This window comes from Thermoascus crustaceus (assembly GCF_041956765.1).
Source record: "Thermoascus crustaceus strain CBS 181.67 unplaced genomic scaffold VTN00scaffold_5, whole genome shotgun sequence".
NCBI classification, from domain to species: Eukaryota; Fungi; Ascomycota; class Eurotiomycetes; order Eurotiales; family Thermoascaceae; genus Thermoascus; species Thermoascus crustaceus.
Window position 1 is genome coordinate 1,063,148 of NW_027192531.1, and position 23,373 is coordinate 1,086,520.

The 23,373-nt window shown below is 49.9% G+C and overlaps 7 protein-coding genes across 7 annotated transcripts; 4 read left to right on the plus strand and 3 right to left on the minus strand.

Annotated features, from left to right (window-relative positions):
* Nucleotides 1-1,104: 1,104 nt before the first annotated feature.
* Nucleotides 1,105-3,824, minus strand: VTN00DRAFT_7932 (uncharacterized protein; the record flags this gene model as incomplete). Its single annotated transcript, XM_069434730.1, has 3 exons — nt 1,105-1,290; nt 1,358-1,699; nt 1,800-3,824. 3 exons carry the CDS (start codon nt 3,822-3,824, stop codon nt 1,105-1,107), a joined length of 2,553 nt encoding a protein of 850 aa, XP_069286198.1.
* A 329-nt stretch (nt 3,825-4,153) lies between these two features.
* VTN00DRAFT_7933 (uncharacterized protein) lies at nt 4,154-4,532 on the plus strand (the record flags this gene model as incomplete). Its single annotated transcript, XM_069434731.1, has 3 exons — nt 4,154-4,156; nt 4,216-4,296; nt 4,347-4,532. 3 exons carry the CDS (start codon nt 4,154-4,156, stop codon nt 4,530-4,532), a joined length of 270 nt encoding a protein of 89 aa, XP_069286199.1.
* A 627-nt stretch (nt 4,533-5,159) lies between these two features.
* VTN00DRAFT_7934 (uncharacterized protein) lies at nt 5,160-5,898 on the plus strand (the record flags this gene model as incomplete). Its single annotated transcript, XM_069434732.1, has 2 exons — nt 5,160-5,721; nt 5,786-5,898. The coding sequence occupies 2 exons, from the start codon at nt 5,160-5,162 to the stop codon at nt 5,896-5,898; spliced, it is 675 nt and encodes a 224-aa protein (XP_069286200.1).
* A 57-nt stretch (nt 5,899-5,955) lies between these two features.
* Nucleotides 5,956-9,342, plus strand: VTN00DRAFT_7935 (uncharacterized protein; the record flags this gene model as incomplete). The annotated part of the gene is made up of 2 exons (XM_069434733.1): nt 5,956-6,149; nt 6,225-9,342. The coding sequence occupies 2 exons, from the start codon at nt 5,956-5,958 to the stop codon at nt 9,340-9,342; spliced, it is 3,312 nt and encodes a 1,103-aa protein (XP_069286201.1).
* Nucleotides 9,343-10,486: 1,144 nt separating this feature from the next.
* On the minus strand, nt 10,487-11,251 carry VTN00DRAFT_7936 (uncharacterized protein; the record flags this gene model as incomplete). The annotated part of the gene is made up of 1 exon (XM_069434734.1): nt 10,487-11,251. One exon carries the CDS (start codon nt 11,249-11,251, stop codon nt 10,487-10,489), a length of 765 nt encoding a protein of 254 aa, XP_069286202.1.
* Nucleotides 11,252-18,104: 6,853 nt separating this feature from the next.
* VTN00DRAFT_7937 (uncharacterized protein) lies at nt 18,105-18,806 on the minus strand (the record flags this gene model as incomplete). The annotated part of the gene is made up of 3 exons (XM_069434735.1): nt 18,105-18,247; nt 18,311-18,604; nt 18,680-18,806. 3 exons carry the CDS (start codon nt 18,804-18,806, stop codon nt 18,105-18,107), a joined length of 564 nt encoding a protein of 187 aa, XP_069286203.1.
* Nucleotides 18,807-19,719: 913 nt separating this feature from the next.
* On the plus strand, nt 19,720-23,130 carry VTN00DRAFT_7938 (uncharacterized protein; the record flags this gene model as incomplete). Its single annotated transcript, XM_069434736.1, has 1 exon — nt 19,720-23,130. The coding sequence occupies one exon, from the start codon at nt 19,720-19,722 to the stop codon at nt 23,128-23,130; it is 3,411 nt and encodes a 1,136-aa protein (XP_069286204.1).
* Nucleotides 23,131-23,373: the final 243 nt, after the last annotated feature.

The following is a 23,373-nucleotide window of genomic DNA, read 5'->3' on the forward strand; positions in this document are numbered from 1 at the left end:
CTGTCTTTTATGATGTGCTGTGCTGTGTGATGATTTTGTTTGCAAACGAAATAGGCGGTGAGATGGATAAGAATAGGTACTTAGATAATAGATACAAAAATTCACAATAGCACGCCTCCAACCTCTCTTTCTCGACATAGGTAAGAAGTCGAATCAACCGAGTTTGATGTAACTTTATCCGGCAAGTTATCACTATGGCTATACAGTAGGGTGCCATATCTTTCGGCACCCCCTCCCCTGCCACCTACTGTCTTGGCAGATTGCTAGTTATTCTATACCCGCATGACTTTGAAGCCACTGGAGGGCGCCTGGACACTATGATAGGTCACAGGCCCTGGACAAAGCCAGTCCAGATCAAGATATAGCAAAAGCGGCAAGCTAAGTGGCTTAGACAGGGGGGAGGGGGTGCAGAAATATGGTCGCCTACTGTACAGTATGTGAGACGAAACTGGATTTGGTCGGATACTTACGCTATGTCGATTCACGGATTCCGTATTACACGCCGTATATGGAAGATAGTAGTGTACTACATAGGTACTTATTTATGTAGTCTAAGAGAGTCATAATTACAAGGGAAAATCGAATATCCACGCCTTTCAAACTTTCTTTTCCCATGTAATATAAATAACACTAATCGATCCTTATCGTATCCTATCCTTTCCTTTCCTTCCCGCGATGCATAAAATAGTACAAACTAATAATAAAACTTAAGAGGTATTTTGCTCGTGATGGTTCAATACAACACAACACAATACAAACTGATGAGACGTGTGTCCACGATTCCCCATTAATGATTCCTTCGTCACCGCAGAAAGAAGAGAGCTGATCTGAAAACAAGTAGAAAACCACTTAAAAAGTCACGCATATCTTATCTCTGATCGATAACAAGCTTTTTTTTCTCTCTTTCTCTGGTTCCCTCTCATGGAATGTCTTCGAAGAAGATGCAATGCATGAGTGAACAGGGATCCACACCCTGTTCCTGTTTCCCCCATACTAGTCACGTTACACAAGAGGTTAAGCAGGATTCTGGCTAGTCTGCTGCAGACGCACAGTAGACTTTCCAGCGCGCTTCTGCGTCCCCAATCAGATTCATCTCATATGTAGTCAGACGCGCGAGCCCGGCCCCCTTGCGCAGGAGGGGGAGACCGCGACGGAGAGCGTCGTCGGCCGTTTGCGCGGGGTGGTGGCGAGCGGGATCGCGATGCAGAGACCGAAGACGTGTTCCTCCGTCTGTTCCGTGGAGGACTTGGGGAGCGCGATACAGAACGACTGACGCTTCTGCTCAAGTTCCTACCCCTTCCTCCAGCAGCGCGGCGGCGGGGAGGTGAGCGAGATGCTGAGACGCTCCTGTCAGTACGTGCACGCGGTGGAGGCGAGACAGACGTGGAGGAATAGCGTCTCCCCCTTGGCACTGGGTCACGACGACGTGGGGGCGTCGGGGACCGCGAGAGAGACCTCGAGTAGCTTCTGTCCCGTCGTCGAGGTGGGGTGACAGAACGAGAGGGCGAGCGTCGGCCTCGTCGTGACTGATATGGACTTGGACTTCGGCGAACCGGACTCCTTGAATCATAAGATCTGCTCCGACCCCGTTTCGGTGCAGTGGACTTCCGGGGCGGTGTGCGGGAATCTGATCTGTCTCTTCTACGCATTGGCGTAGGAGAGCGGCTGTACGAGCTGTAGCGTCGACGAGACCGTGGTGCTGGCGATCGTGAGCGAGAAGGCGTATAGCTTCTTCCACGAGAAGATCGCGATGCTGGTGTCGCAGAACGAGACGGAGTGTATGATCTTCCACGACTCACAGAACGACCACGGCTGCGACCGCGAGACGGAGAGCGGGAACGAGAATATGAACGAGAGCGTGAAGAACCAGTGTATGAAGAATAACTTGAATAGGAGCTGACAGACTCCGAATCTGACTCCGACTTTGCCGCAGGCAGAGTTGGCACGGCCGGTTTGGGGAGATTCTTGAGGTGCTCGCGCATCTCTTCCGTAAGAACACCCATTCCGATACTTGTGAAGTAGTTGATTGAGAAACGAGTGTTGCGCGGGTTGTCCATAGGAAACAACCCCTCAAAGCTTGGCCTGAGTATCTCATCTTTCAGTCGTTCCTGCAACTTCGGCAAACCCAGGTGTTCTGCGAGATCTTGAAAGAGGATCTTGATAAAGATACGACTGCTTGACGTCGTCTCTTCCTCGTTCAGATGGATAATAGAGAGCACATGCCAACCAATGGCATCTGTGCTGAGCATGTGGCCAAAGAAGCGGGCAATGTTGCGAAGACGGTTCGTCTCGTAGCGGTGGATGGTGTCATAATATTTAGCAAACGAGGCCTCGAAGAGGTCAGACCAGAGACGGTTCAATTTGGAAAACCTCTCTCCAATTAAGCCGTAGAATTTCGAGTATGTCCGCTCTTGAGAGCAACATTCGATAATCATAGATGGTAGCTCTGGTTCTTGTCCAGGCGGAAGTGAAACTTTCATCAGCTTGTGACAACATTCTTCGAAATCGATACTCGACATAATCGTCAAGTAGATCGTCCGTCGAAGATTGACAAGGTCGGTATTTGTCTGGTCTCTGATCTCCATTTGTCGCTCCTCTTCTGCTTCCTCGTCAGAGGATTCGTCGGTCTCGTCCTCATCTTCATATTCGCTTCCTTCGCCTAAGATCTCCGCTTTTAGTTTCTTGTAGGCTTCTTCATGCTCTTCCCATTGCGGGTCGTATTTGAAGACATTCAGACCGTCCTGGGTGTCGATTTCGTCATCGAGACTAGTACGATGGGTAATCTGGTCCTCCTCTTCGACCAGGTCAAGCTCCTCTCTGATCGCCGGATGATCCTTGTACCTGTCCTTACGAACCTGGAACAGCACTTCGATCATATATTGGACTCTCTTATCAATATCGGCCTCGTGCAGAATGTTCCTGAATTGGTCGAACACCGCATGTGCGATAGGGCCGCTCATTTCCTCCAGATGTTGCCCTACCTCTCTTGTGAGACCGACAGCAATCTCTACACTGTCATCCGTAGGTTTGTGGAGCAACAGTAGCAGTATCTGGGCAGCAACCATCTCGTGGGCGACTTGCTGATTGCACAAGTGCGCTATGAAAGTGGTCGACGATATGCAGACCGCTTTGTCGTTTCTTTTAAACGCCTTGCGGAACTGAACAATCAACCGACCAAGCAGCAACTCACCAACCTGCGGTAGCTTTGTGTTGACAATCGCAGCCATCGCGGCGTAGATGGGAGTAAACGGCAAGCTGGCGGCCTGCGCCTTCATGATGCTCCTGCAGAATAGACCTCGACCTCGAATGAGATTCTCTCCAAAAAGCTCCGGTACAATGTGCTTGATGTTCGACACATTGACCTTGTTGATGAGACCATTGATTGACTTCTTCAGAGCTTCCCACGCCATCCGCTGGTACTCTTTGCTGGTCTTGTCTGTGATCTGCGCTTGCAGCGCGCGCAGTCGAGCAGGTGGAATATAGGTACCACCGGAACGCATGTTCAGTAGCTTCTCATATTCAGCCTTCGCCGCAGCCTGCTTCTCCTCCTCCGTCATGGGTTTCCGGGCGGCTTCTTGTTTCTCATGCTGGCGAAGCCGCTCAGCCAACTGACGCTCTCTCTCTAGCGCACGATCCTCGTCAACATGAGGCGCTTCTGCTCGCTCCCGTGAGCGGCCGGTTGGAGGTGAGCGTCGACGATTCGGTGACGGTGAACGCGAGGGAGGCGACCGCTTCCGTGAGCCAGAGGGCTGCGGCGAGTAGGACGTTCCTGGCGGTGGAGTGGGCACTCGCACCGCGGACTGCAGCACGACAGGGTCCGCCATGGCTCTGGATATCCTCAAAGAACACTCTGGGCAGTTCTCCTCCCGTTGCTGCCTCCAGGCCTCTCTCGAACAGAGATGGAGTGAGTGTTCGCCAGAACCCTGGCAGGAGAAAACTGATGCTGGAGCTCGGAGGCGGCGAGGCCGTGGTCTTAGCGCGTTCGGTCACGTGACATTTGGAGAGGCCAAGCTGGAGCTCCGGGGTGCAATAAGGAGGAGCGACGACGGAGACAAGCAGTGGACGAGGTGCAGAGGCGTCAGGTCAGAGCTCTTGCGTGAACGGCTTTCGCTCCTTACTTTGGCTCCAAATATAAGAATCATTTACGGTCATTATGGTAAATGCTTATTTCTTGCCCTACACTGATATATACGAAGCTGACAAGGGCCGTCCCAGCTCGGTCAACTCGTGGGATCCGCCATGCTCCTGGTCGCAACCGCGATCTTCCTGTACTATACGGCGTGGACTCTTTTGATGGTACTTTCTACATGCCATAAGTCTCGGGATACAAGCTAACTTTTGGCCAGCCGTTTGTCGATCCCGGTCACCCTCTCCACGACCTGTTCCCTCCTCGTGTCTGGGCGATTCGCATACCTGTTATCCTCACGTTGTTGGGTTCGGCGGTAGTGGGTTCATTCCTGGGAATTGTGATGATCCGGAGCAGCAAGAAAAAGGCCGCAAAGGCCAAAGCTGCGGGAAAGAAGAAGGCTTGAATGCCCGGCGCGGTGTTGGATACCTGGGCTCCTACCGTCCAGGACTGCCATATAACCACAAAAAAACTACAACCACTCTGTACATCTAATGTGAAAAAATAGTCCCTTGTGGAGGCTCACCTGCTATGACCTTGTTGAGCGTCCGAATATTGTGTCGGAGACGCTGGAGATGGCATTGCCAGCAATAGCTCAGTAATAGCATAGCTAGTATACGAGTATCGTGTTGGGAGACTCTCTAGCCCGCTGGCTGACATTCCACAGACAAGCCTGCTCTGTTTCAGCGGTAGTGAATGGAGTCCATTGAAAAAGATCGCGCTCTCTGTGAGCATAACTCGACGGATCCGTGACCTGGGGATTAGTAGCAGGATGATACATACCTGGCTAGGGCTGACCACCGTCCTCCTGATACCCGTGACGTCGCATCGATATCGTCATGTAGAGCTCGGGCTGTCAGGAGGGGTACACCAGTGTACGTGGCAGCTGTATTGAGTCTGCACCTGTGATGGATATGATGGTCAGAGTGATCCCGGGCGTGATCTCATCCGGCATCACCAGCAGCGGTGTTCAGCAGCTCAGGGCCAGCCAGCACGTGTATGGGCCTCACGTGTAACCGTGTATACCCGCGATATGACTCAGTTTGCAGTGTTTGGCGTGCCCCTCACGCCGCCTCACGACCAGCCGGCAGCCTGTTGGGGTTCCGCCAGCCACGGCATGAACCAGACTATAGGCTCCAGCTCACTGCCTAGCCAGCTCCCCCAAGCTCAGACCCTCCCGGTCCATGGCCCGCCGGGGTCACCGCCAGTCGGCGAGTGCGCAACTGTCGTCAACCCTGGGAGAGCAACCAGAAGCTCCGATGGAGCTGGTGCTGCCGCTGCTGCCCTAGTCCTGCATGCTTCCCCTTCCCCTCCCGGTCCGCCTTCTTATCCGAAACAACGTCTACTCTCCAACTCAGTACAGAGTATATACTACTCTGGACTTTGCATACTTCGTATAATCCAAACACATCTCACCTCTGTCCTATTGGCAAGTCAGCTTGCCGTTCTTGTCGTTCCTAAGGTCTCTCCGGATTCAGCTGCCGCCGGTGTCCCCAGGCTCTATACCGGGTACGCTATCAGTAACCTCCATCGAGGTTACTACAAAGAGAGACCCTTGCTTAACAGGGGTCCGACTCGCATCAGATCTGGGAAACGTATGCGCCCGTATTCTTGCTTGTCATTATCTCGCTCTTAGGTCTGGCAAACTAACGGTGTCAGACGCGGTCCCGCTCTATCAGGGCATCCCGCCTGTATCTCGCGAGCTACCCCGCGGTCGAGTCATCCGTTCTGGGACCTTTCATCAGGGTCTGGAGAACGGTCCTCTGATTTGAGAGTGTATTGCCTCCGTGAGGCATCTTTGGCTCGCATTCCGTCAGAGCACCTTTTGAATGACCCCAGCAGCGTCTGACGAACAGTCCCATCAGTCCTCAGGCGACAATAACCTATCCGCCCAGGGTCAACTGCAGGCGAATCAGGAGTCGGAAGCCAGCGGGAAGAGCAAGAAGAAGGGGAAAAATGGCACCAAGGGAAAGGACAAGGCCGCTAATAATAAATCTACGGCGAAGATGACCCCAGAAGACCTGTAAGTCTACTATGATCTTTAAGAAGACGTGTTATGTTCTGGAAATCGACTGCTGACGTCTAGTCCGACGGATAGAACCCAGACCTCTTCTCCCATCAAAACAGAGTCATCCTCTTGTCCGAACGGTTCATTCGGCCGTCCTACTAGCAATAATGATGTTGTGTCCCCTGTACTAAAAGCTCTTGGATCGCTTGGTACCACTCAAGATAATGATACGGCTTATCGGACGGATGCTTGGACCAAATCAATCCCTATCGGAAAGAGCCCTCCCACTGACCATGCTGATGGCGGTTTTGTGAGCGAGTCGCCTCTTAGCTTTCCCACCGCTGCAGAGAAAGGTGGCTTCAGCCATGCCTCTACTTCCACGTCACCACCTCTTGGGCGAGCTAGACCAATGAGCTATGGCGGTGGATATCCGAGTTTCACTTCGTCGCGGCATCAGTCAGTGGACAGGCATAAAAGACATTCCTCCAGTCAATTCCAGAGCGGGCCACCTTTGCCTCATTTGCCCCAAGCTCACTTCTATGGAGCTCCTGAGGTCGACCTGCCCCTGTTCTCTGGTCAAAACAGGCCACCCATGGATGCAAGCTATTCGTTCTGTGCTTTCGATACAATATCAAGCCCATCCTTCAAATCAACCAAGATGGGCGGGAAGGTGCTGGTCGTTGGGTCCGACGGTGCTCTGGAGGTCTTAGCCATTGAAGACCGTAAAACCCGTGCCATCGGAAGGATAGTCGGTCTGAATGGTCGAGTTGTTGATGCGAAATTATTGTCATGGACGTCTCAATCCGACCCGTTTGCATCCTCTAGACCCCATGTAGCTGTCATAGTGCATGGCCCGGTCTGTCAAAAGGATGATGGAGGGGGTTCTTCTTCCTCCGGTTCAGAACAGAACGAAATGCCCCCTGGCTTGGCGGGGAAGCGGTCTTCATTTGAAAAACATCCTAGTCGAGAGGAGACCATCTACTACCAGACAAAGGTGGAAGTCTACTCCCTCAGGTCCGGAGAGTACATCACTACGCTATTCACAAGCAAACCAGTCCCTTGTCTTGACACCTTTCCGGGTCTTCCTCTGTACGCGCCAGGTCCTGTGGGCAATTTGAAACTCTACGCAAGCGGGAACTTTGTCGTTGTAGCTTCTGGCGTCAGCGGAGAGGTCTATGTCTATGGGGTCGTCCCGTCTGCCGCTCCGACTGCATATCAGTGCCTTGCAAAGACCTGGACCAGCGTCCAGTCCAGGGACTCCCGTCGATATTCCGCTTCTTCAAGCTCGACTGATCCAGATGGTTCTCAGGCCGATTCCCCCCATGGCCCAGCGTCTCCAGATAGTCCGATTCTGTCACTGAGTGGAAGATGGTTGGCGATTGTTCCGCCGTCGTCGACTTCCAGAGCTCCACTCCATGGCACCGTCCCTGCTTCTTTGGTCCAGAGAAAGATCTACGGGCTTGACACTCATATACCTCCGCCAAGACCAGCAGTGACATGTGCAACAGATGCTGGTGAGGAAGAGAGCTTCCTCAACAAATTTGCGAGAGGAGTAACCCAGGAGCTTGTGAAAGGCGCTCGATGGATGGGTGATCAAGGCCTTCAAGCTTGGAATAACTATTGGAATAAAGAACAGCAGACTTCGCAAACTGCCATTTTGCGTCATCCTATGCAGCAAATGGACCAAGGTTACAACATTTTCCCTCCCACACACGCCCAGGAAACACAGACAGCGTCACCTACAGAGCCCGATCTCGTGTCGCTGATCGACTTGAAGAAGTTAGAAGATAATCCAGAAGTCAAAAGCTCGTTTCCTCATCCTGTCGCTACTTTCCAGGTTCCAAATGGCTGTAGCTTTTTGGCTTTTTCTCCCAACGGGTTGATGTTAATGACGGCAAGCAAGAAAGGCGACATTCAGTACGTGTGGGATCTCATGCAAGTAAAGAATTGCAGAGCAGGAGCTTTCCTCGCGGACGATCCGACACTTCCGAGCGCCAATGCCCATGTACGACAGGTTGCAAGGTATGCACGACTAACGACTTCAAGAATTGTTGATGTCATCTGGACTGCTCCCACTGGTGAGCGCCTGGCAATCATCACACGTAAAGGCACCATTCATGTTTTCGACTTACCTCGAAGTGCCTTCCAATGGCCCCCTCTTCGTCGGGCACGTCCACTGCCAGCGAAACCTCAGAATGATGACTCTGCAGTGGAAGAGTTCCCTGAGACTACGGCTTCTGGAAATCCCTTCTCTGTGGCCATGAAGCTTGTTGGAGGCAAGACCCAGCCAATTCTTGCTGCCGTCAGAGGACGTGCCCCGAGTGTTGGCCCTGCATTTCCTTCGGTGAGCAGCTTTGGAATATCTGCTGCAGTCGGGGTCAGAGGAGGGAAAGCAGTCGCTGCTGGCCTTAGTAAATCCGTAGGTGCAGCAACTGGTACGGTCAATACTCTTCGCCATGCCGGAGAAAATCGTCTGCACCTTTCTGCGTTCTCCAGAGATCCTGCGCCGTCTCGTGTAGCGTGGTTTTGCAACAAAGATGTGCCCTTGCTCGGCTTGGTAGATGGTGGCTATTTCAAACTGTACGGAATCGGCCGAAGTCTGGCAACCAAGAAAAACCGACAGGGTCATTCTATCATTGGGGGTAAGGTGACAGAGTTTAATCTGCCTGCTCATCTTCAGAACCCATGCGGGCCTATTCCAGTTGGGACTCTGAACGCCGATTCTGCTGTCAGCGCATCATGGGCTCTTCCTTCGTCCAAACCACATTCCTCGTCTGCCGCAAAATTAAAGTCTCAGCCACTTTCTCAAGCCGAGATCGAGACGAATGCTCCATATCAACCTTTTCACACGGACCAGAGGGTCAATTTATACGTTTTCACTTCAGAGGGTGATGCAAGCCACTCGATGATGGCGTCAATCACCGGTCCATGGGTCTTCGGTAACGAAATTCCGATGTCGAAGCTATATGTCCGCCCTGTTAGTCGCGACGATGACGATGAAGATGTTGCACATGAAAATCGTGCTGGTTCTGCGGAAATGGAGAATCACATAAGCCTCGGGAACGGCGGTAACCACGCCGAAGAGGTTGTCATTACTACGAGACGGAAGAAGAAGAAACACACGGATCCGTTTGTTTCGATGATAGAAGACGACGGATTCTTCGAAGACGACTGTGAGGTGCTAGATTTCGCCAGAGACAGGGTCTAAATTGTGATGCACCCTTCCGATCTGAATGACTTATAGACGCTCCCACATACCAGGCGTTTCTGGATTGGTGTTTCTCTTCTGATCTATGCACTCGCTCGTTTGCATTGGAGTATTTGTAATAATGTCATAATGCTTTGGGGTCCCGGCACATTATCACAGCAGGCATAATTTTTCCGTTCTGTATTGTCCGTTGTCTTGCGGCAGAATCCGTTTGGTCAGCTCTGTCTCTTGCACATCCGATTACCGTACCACCGCCTGATATTGTGTTTTGTTGGATGCTTACATACCCCGTCACGTTCTGATTTTACACTGAATTTTTCTTCTGATAGAGTGGACGGTAGGTGGAAAGATTGGCCGGGACAATATTGAGAAAAGCACAAAAAAAGATAAAGAAACCATTGGAAAGACCAAATACTAATCCTTCCCCCCTTCACACCTCTATAGTTAAGATAATCATGAACCCTCTCCCCTTCGCTTCTGCCACGCTTTTCTGAAAGATGCAGGATACATCATACCTCAGAATGCTAATTTTGGATTGTACAACCCACTGTCCAATCTAATCCCTGGAACCTTCAGAGTGATTAGAAAGGACAGTCCTTCCAACACCTCCCTTGTCCCCGATCGAGGAAAGGCCAGGACGGGACAGATGGCAAACAAGCCAGGGAAATATTCTACTTGCAAATGAAATGTTGGATGTCTATAGGAGCTTTTGTTCTGTTTCAGATGACAATGTCTGTTGGATTTGTTGAAGCACTGCAGCCTAGGGCTCAAATCCATGTCACTTTTATGACAAACTTTTTAGCTAGCTTCTCTTCATCCTTCAAGTCCTGATACGTCAGCTTCATTTTTTTTTCCGCCTCGACAGGGTGATCTTCCCTGTTGCCAGAGGCGAAATACAACATTGAACAGCTGATATTGAAAGGCACGATTGGGTATATACCACCACAAATAAATTAATAGCTTGCAAACATGAGGATCGTCTCTATCGCATAAAATATACCGCCGAATTTGCGTAGGGGAGAAGCCATCTAAGGGTATATACAAGTTTCGATGAAGGGCTGTTGAATGCCCTCATGCAGGCTCTTAGAGTCGACTCACCGTGTACACGCTACTACATACCTAACTCTTCAAAGACCTCCCGACTTCACCTCTGTAAAGCTCTAACACCAGCCGACGCAAGGCTCGTTTCCTCCTCCCACCAGCTCTTGAACTCCCTCAGCCGCTGCGTCCGCACGCGCGCCATCTCCCTCCCGGCATCCGTCTTCATCATCCCCTCCAACTTCTCCAGTTTATCCGTAAAGTGCTCAATGGCCCCATCCATCTCCCACGTCCCGCCGTCAGGGACATGCTTCAACCCGTGCGCCCCGAGGAAGGTAAAGCAGCGTCCGATGCCCACCGCCCCGAGCGCGTCGAGCCGGTCCGCGTCCTGCACGATCGCCAGCTCCCGGTACCCGTCCTCGAAGATCAACCTCCGGATGCGCTCGGGGTTCTTGACCTCGTTGCTGTACGAGACATTGGACACGATCGTCTGCACCTTCTCCGCGAGCGCGCGGTCCGCCCCGCCCTTCTCGACCAGCGCGTGATAGACCATCCGCTTCGGGTCCGTCTGCGCCGCCTCCGCCGCCGCCGTGGCCTCCGCCGCGGGCAGGTACTTCTTGTCCCCGATGTCGTGGAGGAGCGCGCCCAGCGTGACGACCGTCTCGTCGTAGTCCCACATCTCGTGCGGGTGCAGCGCGCGTTCGGCCTCGAGGATCGTGTGCGCCAGGGAGACGACGCGGTACACGTGGGCCGGGTTGTGCGAGGGGTCGTGGCCCGACATGACTTCGGTCACGAAGCCCGTCATCGTTTCGATGAGGGCGCGGGTCTTTTCGTGTTGGGGATCACGATCTCCTTGTCTTGCAGTGGACATGGTCGGGTTTGTCTTTTTTAGGTTGGGTATCTGGGTATGTACTATCTGTAGAATCCTACGTGGTACAACGAGGTTGTTTAAACTTCAGCTTCTGCTAACAACCTTAATCTACTTACACCGAATATCCCGACAGCCACCGCCCATTGTGCATAAAAAAACAAAGATTAGGTAATTTATACCTGTTATATTTTATTACAACCTGTTTACGAAATAGAATTCTTAGCCTGCCGTCCCTGTTGTATTGTCTACTAGTAGTATCAGTAATTTATATTTACAATTTTCCGTTTATTTGCACCAGGGCAATAATAGTACTATACGGAGCAGAAGATACCCTGACTTTGCATCACTTTCTTAATATTTATTTTACAATACTCGACGTAAGAGTCTATTCTTGCTAAGCATCTCATGCAATTTCGTGTGGTCTATCTAGTAGTGTCAAGTATCCGGTTCTATACAGGCGGCTTCGTGCTCCGTATGTATATTCATTGAAGTTGCCGCGGCCATATCTGTCTGTCCCTTTCTTTAGCTGAATGTTATCCCGGTAATTTGCCCTTACAGTTATTGCTCCCCGGCACCGAAGCAGTGTCTGTGCTGCCATCCTCCGCAAGGCAGCAAAAGTTCCATTGCTGTTCTGTCTCTGGCACTTTATATGTTGAAAAAAATCAAAAGACCTGCTTGCTATTTGAGATAATGTAATAATTTCCAGGCTTCACCGAGTTATTATCTCTCGGCACTTGTTGATTGCGTTTCATTTCCCGGAAAACCCCAGAGGACGCAGTATCGACAAGCATATGGATATATCTCCGGTTCAGAGATCTTTTTAAGACCTCTGATGTCAACTACCACGCCCCCTTTGCTTGCATATGCGAAGCATAAGCACAAAAGAACATACTTGGCCTCACGCTGGAGTCTGGCATTGCGCCAGGTCTGGGTGAGAACGAACTTAAGCGCACTAGGTCTGTATCAGCTTGGTCATTTCGCTGTCTTTTTCTATATTCCTCCAGACGACAAAAACTGGATACCCTGATGGTGTGTGGTTGGTAGCCCAGTTCATGCCAGGACGCCGGGTCTGGACTGTCGTCTGCCGCTGGCTTTGTCAGGAGGTACATAACAAGCTCCAACTCACGCCCCCGAGCGCTGTCGACAGTCATGTTACGGCATACTTTGATCTCCTCCTTGTTGAAGGGTCACACTCGCTCTTTCGCTGATCGCTGTATGTGGAGATTACACTCACGTCCTTGGGCTCAATTCGGCTGCCCAGATTCGCTAAGGATTGCGCCAACCTGGCGTGCAGAAGGTCAATTGAGTCGGTACGTCGAACAGATTGCAAGATATGTTATTGTTCACTCCGTGTACCTGTATTACAGCTCCTTCTGGTAGGATTTTTTGGAAGTTTGGCAAATCTGTCCATTGGAGCGACATCGCGGCTGTGCAAAGAACTAGCGTTGGCATCGATAAATTTTCAAAGTCGGTACGGCTTGGAGAATCGAGGTGGAATGCATTGGCGAATTCATTCAATGAAGCTGGGCCAACGCCTGGAATCTATCTTGAGCAGAGTATATGACTGCTTTGAATCCATGAAAACCATGGTCAGAGAGCTGTAGGTGTGGTCATACAAGCCTTTGTTGAATATATCCGTTTTTCCTTCCTGTATTTTCAAGAGTCTAAAGCGGATTCTTGTCCAAAAAAAAGACCACCAACTGCTAGACAATCCTCGGGTATAAATACCGCATGTGGGCTGGCTGGTGGAATCATCAACAGATATATGACATACAAGTCATCGGAGGTACAGATATTGTATCCTGATTGCCATGCCAGCACATTATCCAGTTGTAGGAGTAGAACTCCGTTTACCACACTAGATGCCATGCCGCTCTGCTCTTCCGTCCCTTTTTGCAAAGTCAAGTCGACGTGAAATGGGGTCACCCGTAGATCCCGGAATAAGGATTGTAGATAAGTGTATGCTTGTTGTCACTTGGATTGAGGGATCAAAAGTTAACGCTGAACTTGTCGATGGTTCGTTTGTAAGATTTCCAGATGATGGCTGATCCTTCTTATGGCCTTTTCTAAACCATCTTTGGGAACGCCAGGAAGCGCAGGAGAGAGTACTTCTCTTGCTCAGAGAAGAATTTCTTCCTCAGATGGTATCTATTTAGAAGAAGGTCCGATGCCAGTGCCATCGATATGGTGCCACTGAATTTCTCGTCCACCAATTTCACCAGAAGGTCTACTGACACCCGGCGAACCAGAGCCCAATAACCAAAGGTTATGGGCCTCGGATCATTGTCCATCACCATGACATTCTGTCCCTTTGCGTAATCCACTAATGCAACAATGGCTCCGCGCAGAACATCCGCCCAAGCCCCATCGGCATTTGTGGTTGAGTTGAAGACACCCAATGGCTTGGTTACTACCTAGTAGTGGAAGAGGAGTTCAGAAGTAAGGAATGAACGAGGAAGCTTCTTCAAGTAAAGAATTGCATATATTAGGAACTGTGCAGTTCGAATAAGAAAAGGTTAGGATTGCAAAGCATTGAATGGCATGAAGGTCACTAAGGTGGTTGCGCCAGAATGTCGACAGTGGAAAGGAGGCAAGGCACGTATTTTCAAGCTGGATTGCGAAAGTGATGCTTGATTGATGCGCAAAGTGCCAGACCGTGGCCGGACATCAAAATGAGTATGTGACTTCCTTTTCCAAATTGTGTAGTGCAATTGGCTGGAGCCCTTCGATTGATGGCCAGTTTATGGGTTGAATGCCTTCATACATTGGAGTGCCCTCATATTCCACAAGAAAATTATTAAGTCCCTCATTTGTGATGTCTCTTCAAGACATCGCTGACAATGCTGTAGATGGTTGTCGATTTCTCCTTTGCAAAGAATCGTGCCAATGGGGTTCCTGATCACAATGATGTTAGGACAAGTAGGAGAGAGAGTAATGGTCAAAAACTTACCACATTTAAACTCTGGATCAATAGTTGCAAATGCTATTTTATGAACATCACCGGCGAGACTTAAAAAAATAGGTGTGACCATTTGTTTAGAATGACTTTGATTGGCGAAAGTGGCGATCTTGTTCAACAATGAAGCAAATAGTACGCGTGTTCACGCCATCATTATAGAGATGTCGAATGTATGCCGTATTTGGTGAAAGCGTCTATAACTGCCAATCGTCGAAATATCTGTTCAAGGAGTATTTAAGAAAAAAGATCGGCTTTTAAACTCATTGTAGCCAGGGTTTTCAAAAGCTGGAAATGACCAAGGATCATAGTTGATTGCGATCTGCGCCCCGAATGCACCCTTTAACATGCTCTGCTTGATTCAGGGATACAATTGGAATCCAGGCATTTGGATCGGCAGCCTGACTATCCTTCGTTGGTAAAAATCGAAAACCCCTTTGTCCTTTTGAATAGGGTTGGTAGCGAAAATTTTTTTGACAAGGTCACAACCGGCCAGACTGTCTGTGCAGATATGTGCGTGGAAGTTGTATGTAGTCAAGGATCTAACTAATGCCGATTGCAGTTCCGAAGCACCCTTTACGGAACAAGTTATCAGAGATACAGTCTGTGTCGACTCGTCTCTCGATGTATATATGGGTGGATAGTCCGCAAGGTAGAATCCGACGTCTTGGCCTCCGGAACGATCAGATAGTAACCGCAGTCCTCGCTAGCTCGTCCACAGCATCAAGGACCCAGGTTGTACATCTCCATTCAGGAGTGTCATCCCAAACTTTTGAAGTATAGCGCTGTGTCTTTCTCAACTCTGGAACAGGCTTGGATCTCTGGGTCCGGGGACTTTTCAAGCTCAAATTGGACTTCTAACGCGTTCATGGTCCCAAGGAAATTCCTTGTAGGAGTGGAGAAATAACATTGAGACCAATAGCTGAGTAGGGTCCCTGATATAGTGCACCAAAATACAATCGAAATTTTTTTGGCGGAAATGATTGAAAGGCTCTGGCCATCACCATTTCGAAATCAGGGTTTGTGGTGTCGCCATTATGTCGAGGCCCTGTTTCTTTTGCAGAATGAATCCATGGTTTTCGATGGTATCTTGGTTCCGATATATAGTTACGGAAGATTGAAGTGGTGAATGTATGTCGTATATCGACCTTGGGAGATATATTCTTGTCGCAATCACTGCATTCGAGATTCACCGCGGGAAAAATACAATGACTGTTTAGTCGTCATAAAGTACTCGAGATCTTGTGGTCGGTGAATACTTTGACTGGTTGATCTGGCGGAGTGCTTGTTTCTGCCGCATCTTCGCTTTGGTAGGCACTTGGAAGAGCGTCTTCGGATATATGGCGAAACTGACGACGAGAACGAAATTCTTGTGGCGTTTATATGTGTATAGGACATTGATGAAAGAGAAACGCAAAGACAATTTTGAAGGCAGGTATCTAGTTTGAGGAAGCCCGAGACGTGGATGCGGTGTCAGGCGACGAAACCGTCAAGCTTTCTGGGCCTCCATACATGACGATCATGCCAAAATATGACATTGGTATTAAGGTTGACCATTCTTCCGTGTAGAGTGGATACCCGTTGCTACTTCTTTCAGAGGCGGGAAGTAGTAGGAGAGGTATATCTTGAAGTCCGGCGGGAAGATATTAGGTATCTATGTATATAAGCATGATGAAGGGATGATTTCAAGAATACGGAAGTTCTGAGCAGCATATTTAACATAATCGGAGGATAACGGAAGACTGATGAACAAAAAAAATTAGAAAAGAACGAAGCAGCAGTATGAGGTGTTTGCTAGCATCCGCAAACATCTATTTCTGTATTGTCCCGTTGATGAATGAGTATCTGCCTAGTAGATACATACTCCCGAGATGGACTAGAGATTGCTTGCGGCCTTCCGGGTAGCGTGGTTAGCTACATACGTAGTATCTATATGCAGATTGCAAAACAGAGAAAATTGTTGAGAAGGAAGAGAGAAAGGGAGAGAGCAACGATGAGTAGCAGTGGTTAATATACGCAAAAGCGGGGGGGGGGGGGGATGTCCTCAAGCACCCTTCAACTTAGTGAAGTACTTCGGAAGGTATACTATGCACAGAAGCCCATGAGCGTGAATATACACCTTTGGAATAGATATTCCTCAACCAGCTCGTAGCTAGAGTGAATTGCGGGATCTACAAGACGATGTTTTACCAATGTTATGGAACATCTACGAAAAAGGAGGAAAGTTGCTGCCAGAATCTCATGATCGAGTCGAAGCATATAGCCAATTCTTGATATGCATATATCTCTTTTAAGATGTTCTATGTGCACAGTAGATCGATGGTAGGGTTTCCTGGAAAGCTGCATAGTATACTGAGCACACGGTAAACCTAGCATTTGCCGGTATAGTACCCGACCTAGAGGAAGATGGCACTACGCCGTAGTAGGTAGTAGTTGACAACTGCTGATCCCATTGACAGTATACCTTAAATTTCAAGGATTTGCTTTTACCGTATTGAGTTGATGCACCTGCAGATCGGAGACGATCACTTGTCGAACAACTTCTTCTGAACAGCCGCTCATTCATCCCGACAAAACCAAACAGGCAAACAAATGCAGCCGAAAAGAAGCTTCTTTACCAAGTACGGACTATACATCCGCGTAGTAACCGATGGACTCTAAGGAGGAGTGAGGGGAGGAGTAACCAAATCATTACCTAGATAGGTAGGTATATGGAAAAGAGCGGTCACGAGGACTACGTATACACAGTACGTGGTACGGAGTATGGGAGCAGAGAGTCTACTCTGCAAGAGCAAGATTGATAGTGTCGTACACGCAAACAGTGGACAGTGCTTTCCGCGCTCCTTTTCCTTTAAACTCCAGTCGATCGATTGACCCCGCTTCCCGCGAGCAGAGCCCGAGCTTTTGGCCTTTGGCAGGTGGAAATTCAACTTGGTGTCACTTACAGAGTACCTAGTTCACGACGGACTCCGGAGTAAACAGCCGGATTCCGATTCGGGAGTGGATCTCTCCAACCTCGACCATGCATGGTCACCATGGTGAACCGTGACCTCCTGGAAAAGGAACTAAGAAGAACATTTTTTTTCATCCTGCAGAAATCCCCTCTCTTCATCAGATGCAGGCAGCTTTGTAGATTAGAAGAGCACGTGTTCGATTTTGAGAAGCATATAGGGTTTGAGTAAGTCGTGTTAAGTGGTCTATGGAATGAAGGGAATGGATGATGGCGGGTACCCGTCCACGAATGTCACTGCAAATCTGCAATTAACAGTTACAACGTGTCGATCCTCGCTGTCGGGACTCATACTGTACTGCGGCCTGGTATGTGATTGTGGGCAAGATCGATCATCGGACGTAGCCACCGCACATCAGCGGCTGCACAGCGTGTGACTTGTGCAAGGCACCGCGCTATGACGTGGCGGCAGTTCTTGATTGGCGGTGACGCAGGAGTGTCATGCAGTTCTACGCCTCGGGAACGCTGCTTCTGTCTGTCTCAGATCTGTAATCTTTTTACACTTTCTACAGGATTCCAGCCGGAAGAAGAACTGTTGACTCTTGATAATGAAACCACGTCTCTTGAAACATGTACTTGTACCTATTACTGCGTAGTCAAGAATATGGTTTCGACGCTTTTGGAACATTTTGGAATATCGAAAAAGTTGGTTATTACATCAGATAACCCAATGTTTTCTAAAAGGGCCGCCAAAAAAGTTTCAATGTCACAAGCTGAAAGAAAAAAAAAAGGTCCTCTGAAAGTACAAATCGCGCGTTCAGATAAAGAAGAATTTGTCCAACATTGTCGTTCCAGGGCCTCCTTATCCGAGCCCATTCCTATCCATTTTCGTTTTCCCGTTCCCGGCCGTTATCATTACCTTGCGTTACAAATCGATCATGTCCTCCTTACAGAGCGAAGGCGGCCAGGATAAGACCAAAGATACCAGCGGCAGAGGCGCCCAGCTGGCTAGCAGCGCCAGTAGAAGTAGCCGCACCGGAGCCAGAGGAGGTACGGCTGGCGCTAGACTCCGCCTTGGAAGAGCCAGAAGCTATACAACACGTCAGCTCATCAACTCATAGTTATCCAGGCGGATCTCGGGGCTGATTCATACCGCTGGAGCTTGAGTCAGAGCCCGAAGTAGCGGTGGCCGAACTGCCAGCGACAGTGCCAGTAGCGGAATCAGTGTTGCCAGACGAGCCGGTTTCAACAGGCTGATTGCCAGTGGCAGGGAAGAAGTGAGAGCTGAAGCATGCCTGCTGGCACTTGGCATACGCCTCGGTGTCGCTGGGAGAGCCACTACCCTGAGGGCAAGCGGCCGCACATTTGGTGTTGTCGTTTGCCATAGACTCGCTCGGACATGGGACCTTAAAGCATTGGGCCAGACAGCAGACGTCACTGGCGGCACCTGTATAATGACATTGTCAGCGAATATAACCCACACAGATAAAGCATCCCAATTGGGCTGGATAGTGTCACTCACACTTGGCGGCGCAGCGAGCCTCAGGGGACAATGAGGTAACGGCAGGCGCAGGCGCAGCGTCAGTAGTGCTGTCTGCCGCAGCAGCCAGGGCTGCCAGACCAGAAATCGCGATGAGGCTGTACTTCATCTTGCTTGGATTGAGAGCGATTGAGAATATGAATGGGTATTATCAAGTATTAAATAGGGAATTGGCCTTTCGAGGCTTATGAAAATGAAAGACTTTTCTGCGACGAACGATTGAACCTATAAAACAAGTTCTCCTCCCACACGAAGACTAAGGGGTAAACAGAAGAGCCCGGGAGGACGGGGGGTGGTATTTAAGGTGAACGAAATTGAAAACACGGGCCTGTCGCCGTGCCAGCGCGGTCCCCTGTTGCTGCATAACTGGGGTCGGAAGATCGCCCGCTCGCTATCATTTGCGACGTGTCAGGTTGGCACGGCTACCATCCTCATTCTGCACGTTTATTCGCCAGTGATGCAGGGAAAAGTTCCAAGTCCCAAGGTTCACTATTCTAATAATGGACCTCCCCAGCCAGGTTTTGCTACCCTGCGGCGTCGGCCATGCGCCGCAATGCCTGGGACTTGAACAACCCGAGAAACGCCTTCAATTGGCGCTGAGAAGAAGTCCGGAGCAGGTACGCCACCACAGCCATTGAGCGGTGCGCTAAATTCGAGGGCTTGAAATCTCTGTCGTCACGGTTTTAGGAGAATAAGAATAGCATGTCGATCTAGACTTTAGCCTCCGTATCCATAAGTTTCTCGAGAGATCCACTAGCTACTATGGAGCCATCCGTGCCGTCCAGTGTGGAGAGGAGGCCCGTGGGAGGAAGCAAAATTGGCTTCTTGTAAACAATTCAAACACCCCAGGTCACACGCGCGAAGTCACATGATGTCGTGACACCGTCTTGACGCGCGCATGCGAGACCCGCGACAGACGGACCCGATGAAAATTGAAGAACAGTGAGGATTTGCAGCGACGAGCACTTGGTCGGAGCCTGTATTTTGTGTTTGCCAATGCTCTGTGGCTCCTCGACCCAAGAATGTCTTCTGCTGAGAATGATGAGTTCAGCGACCTAGATGAGGAAGACTTCTTAGCCGCCGCAACCCAGGCTGGCGCGTTCGACTCCCCTCGACCAGCCAAGCGTCGTCGTCTGCGCGCCCCCAAGGATGCTCGAGATGAAGCAAATAATTCCAGTTCACAGGCTGGAGAAGACCACAGTGCCAACGAGGATGGATATTCAGGTGCAGGTTCCAGTTCGTTTACAGACAATGATCTGCCACCACCGCCTCGCCGGAGCTTTTCCACAGAGAACGAGGCTGACTCTCCGAAACAAGTCAGGTCGAAATACAAGATATTCGTTCCCAAGCACAGCAATGTTCAGGAGGAAACTTTCGTGACACAGTTGACGCAACCCCATTCCAGTCCATCGAGGATTCGTGGACCCCGTTGGAAAAAGCCAGATCCGGAGATCGTCGCAGCAGAGTCGAATGCTGGACCTTCCGGGGCCGACAGTGACAAAGATGAAGATTTACGAGCTGCTATAGTGGCGTCATTGGAGTCATTTCGGGCTGAAAACTCAGGAAAAGCAGCCTGTTCGTTCTCAAACGACCCTGCGCAGGAACATCCAGTGCCAGCCTCTCATGGCGAGTCTGGGACTGTCCAGCAGGATTTATCGTTTGACCTAGACGATATACCCGAAGATGCATTTGACTCATCTCCCTCACTGTCGCCGCACTCTCCGGCAATCAACCCAATTCCTGCATCTTCACGACCACCCGCTACTCAATCAGCTTCACGACCCCGCCTGAACACCCAGCGGACAAACCTTCGTCAAACGACATTATTTGACCTGGCTGCTCGAAATACAAATCACGAGACGCAGGAAGCAGCGGATTGCTGGTTTCCTGCTGAAAGAGATGAACCTCCCACGCATCATAAACTTGACCGGGAGGCGATGAAGACATGGGTCTATCCGACGAATCTGGGCAAGATAAGGGACTACCAATTTAACATAACTCAGAAAGGCCTGTTCCATAACTTGCTGGTTGCATTGCCTACCGGTCTTGGAAAGACTTTCATCGCTGCGACTATTATGCTAAATTGGTTTCGCTGGACGAAGGATGCTCAGATTGTCTTTGTGGCGCCAACGAAGCCCTTGGTTTCTCAGCAGGTCACGGCGTGCTTTGAAGTCGCGGGAATCCCACGTTCTAAGACCACGATGCTTACTGGAAATGCTGCTCCAGGGGTCCGCGCCGAGGAATGGCAGACCAAACGCGTCTTTTTCATGACGCCTCAGACTTTGGTCAATGATCTTAAAACAGGGATAGCAGATCCGAAGCGAATCGTCTTGCTCGTTGTAGATGAGGCCCATCGTGCCACTGGAGGTTACGCCTATGTAGAGGTGGTCAAATTCCTCAGACGCTTCAATAAGAGCTTCAGGGTCCTTGCACTGACAGCAACTCCTGGCTCCACAGTCGAATCAGTACAGGCAGTTATTGACGGGTTGGATATAGCACGGGTGGAAATACGTACCGAGCAATCTCTTGACATTCGGGAGTATGTCCATGCACGGAACATCGATGTACAGACGTTCGGGAATTCAGAAGAGATGGTACTATGCATGGATCTTCTCTCTAAAGCACTACAACCGGCTGTTGATCAGCTCCGGAGCCTCAACGCCTATTGGGGAAGAGATCCCATGACTCTCACAGCGTACGGTCTTACAAAGGCAAGACAGCAGTGGATGGGTTCTGATGCTGGGAGAAATGCGAGCTTCCCTCTGAAAGGCAAGGTCAACGCCATTTTCACCGTCCTAGCAAGTCTTGCTCACTCTATCGACCTTCTTAAATACCATGGAATCACTCCCTTCTATCGCAGCCTTCTAAATTTTCAATCCAACACGGATGGTCAGAAGGGAGGTAAATATCAACGTCAGATCGTTCAGGATGAAAACTTCAAGAAGCTTATGAGCTATCTTCAACCTTGGGCAAGCAATCCAGAATTCATTGGCCATCCTAAATTGGAATACCTTAGAGAGGTCGTTCTGAACCACTTCATGGATGCAGGTGAGGGGCTTGGTGCAGACGGACGTCCTTCGTCAAATACGAGAATCATGATCTTTGTACATTTTAGAGACAGCGCTGAAGAAGTCACAAGAGTCCTGAAGAGACACGAGCCTATGATCCGCCCCCATGTATTTGTCGGGCAAACTAGTGCTAAAGGCTCGGATGGTATGGATCAGAAAACTCAGTTAAGCATCGTGGAAAAGTTCAAGAAGGGAACTTACAACACCATTGTCGCGACCTCTATTGGTGAAGAAGGCTTGGATATTGGTGAGGTCGATCTCATTGTGTGTTATGATTCCTCCGCTTCACCGATTAGGATGCTTCAACGGATGGGTCGAACTGGTCGCAAGAGGGCAGGCAACATCGTTCTACTTCTGATGAGGGGCAAAGAGGAGGAGTCGTACTTAAAGGCCAAAGACAATTATGAGAAAATGCAGCAAATGATTGCCAGCGGCTCTCGGTTCACATTTCACGAGGATAGATCGCCTCGGATTTTACCTCGAGACGCAAAACCTGAGGTGGACAAACGGCAGATTGAAGTTCCTCTCGAAAACTCGCAACAAGAGCTTCCAGAACCGAAGAAGAGGGCTCGAACCCCTAAACGACCGCCAAAAAAGTTTCATATGCCAGATGATGTGGAGACCGGTTTCACCAAAGCATCGTGCTTGGGTCGTGGTAACAAGGCAACCGGCAAAAGCCCCGAGAACAAGAAGCCCAATCCTCGTACTCCTACTCCAGAGCCCGTTGACATACCTCCTCTTGAAGATGTTTTGCTCAGTTCAGCCCAACAAAGGGAACTCGAACTCCGGTATTGCAATGTGGGTGGCACCACGCCACAGTTTGTTCACCGTCCTCGCAACGACGCCTTTCCTCATCTGCAGCGTGTCCCAAGGCCTATGAAGTTTGTGAAGCATGGATCCGTGACCCGTCGTATGATTGAGACCCTTCAGAGGATGGATGCAACGGGAGCCGACTGCGAGGATCGTTACAGGAAAATCTTAGACCTTGAGCGTGAAGCGGCGGTGAACAGGCCTGCTGCACGGAGCCGCTCGTCCCCAGAGACACTCGCTGAAAAACCTACAAAGGCAAAGTCAAAGGCTTCCAGTTCAGGCCCTGCCAGGCCTAGGCCAAGTCGTATACCGGAGAACTCGGCTGCGCCCTCAGACTCCGGGAACATACGGCAGTCGTCACCATTAATGTGCTCTCCGCTTCAGCCAGACAATTTAGAGCAAAAACCATTCTACGCCTCACAGCTGAGCGACGTGGAGGATATAGACACAAATTTCGAGCTTCCAGACGTCAGCACGCTTGTCGACGTTGAACATGAGCGTACGTCGTCGAGGAGAAGGAATAGAGCGATTTTTGATGACGACAGCGATGAATGAATCATGATAATACACAGTAAAGCTAATGCGTTTGGAATACTATATCACTTTTTGGGTTAAAACAAGGCATAATAATAATAGCAATACCGTTAAAATGGCCGACTATGAACTCGCCACTTTGGATTGCTTTGTCATGGATGTAGTGAAAAATTCTTATGTGAAAGCAAGGATCTGGTTTTTTATGTAAAATTGAATCTATACCAATTTCTGAAATGCTACTATCTTGAACGGTCATTATTTCTT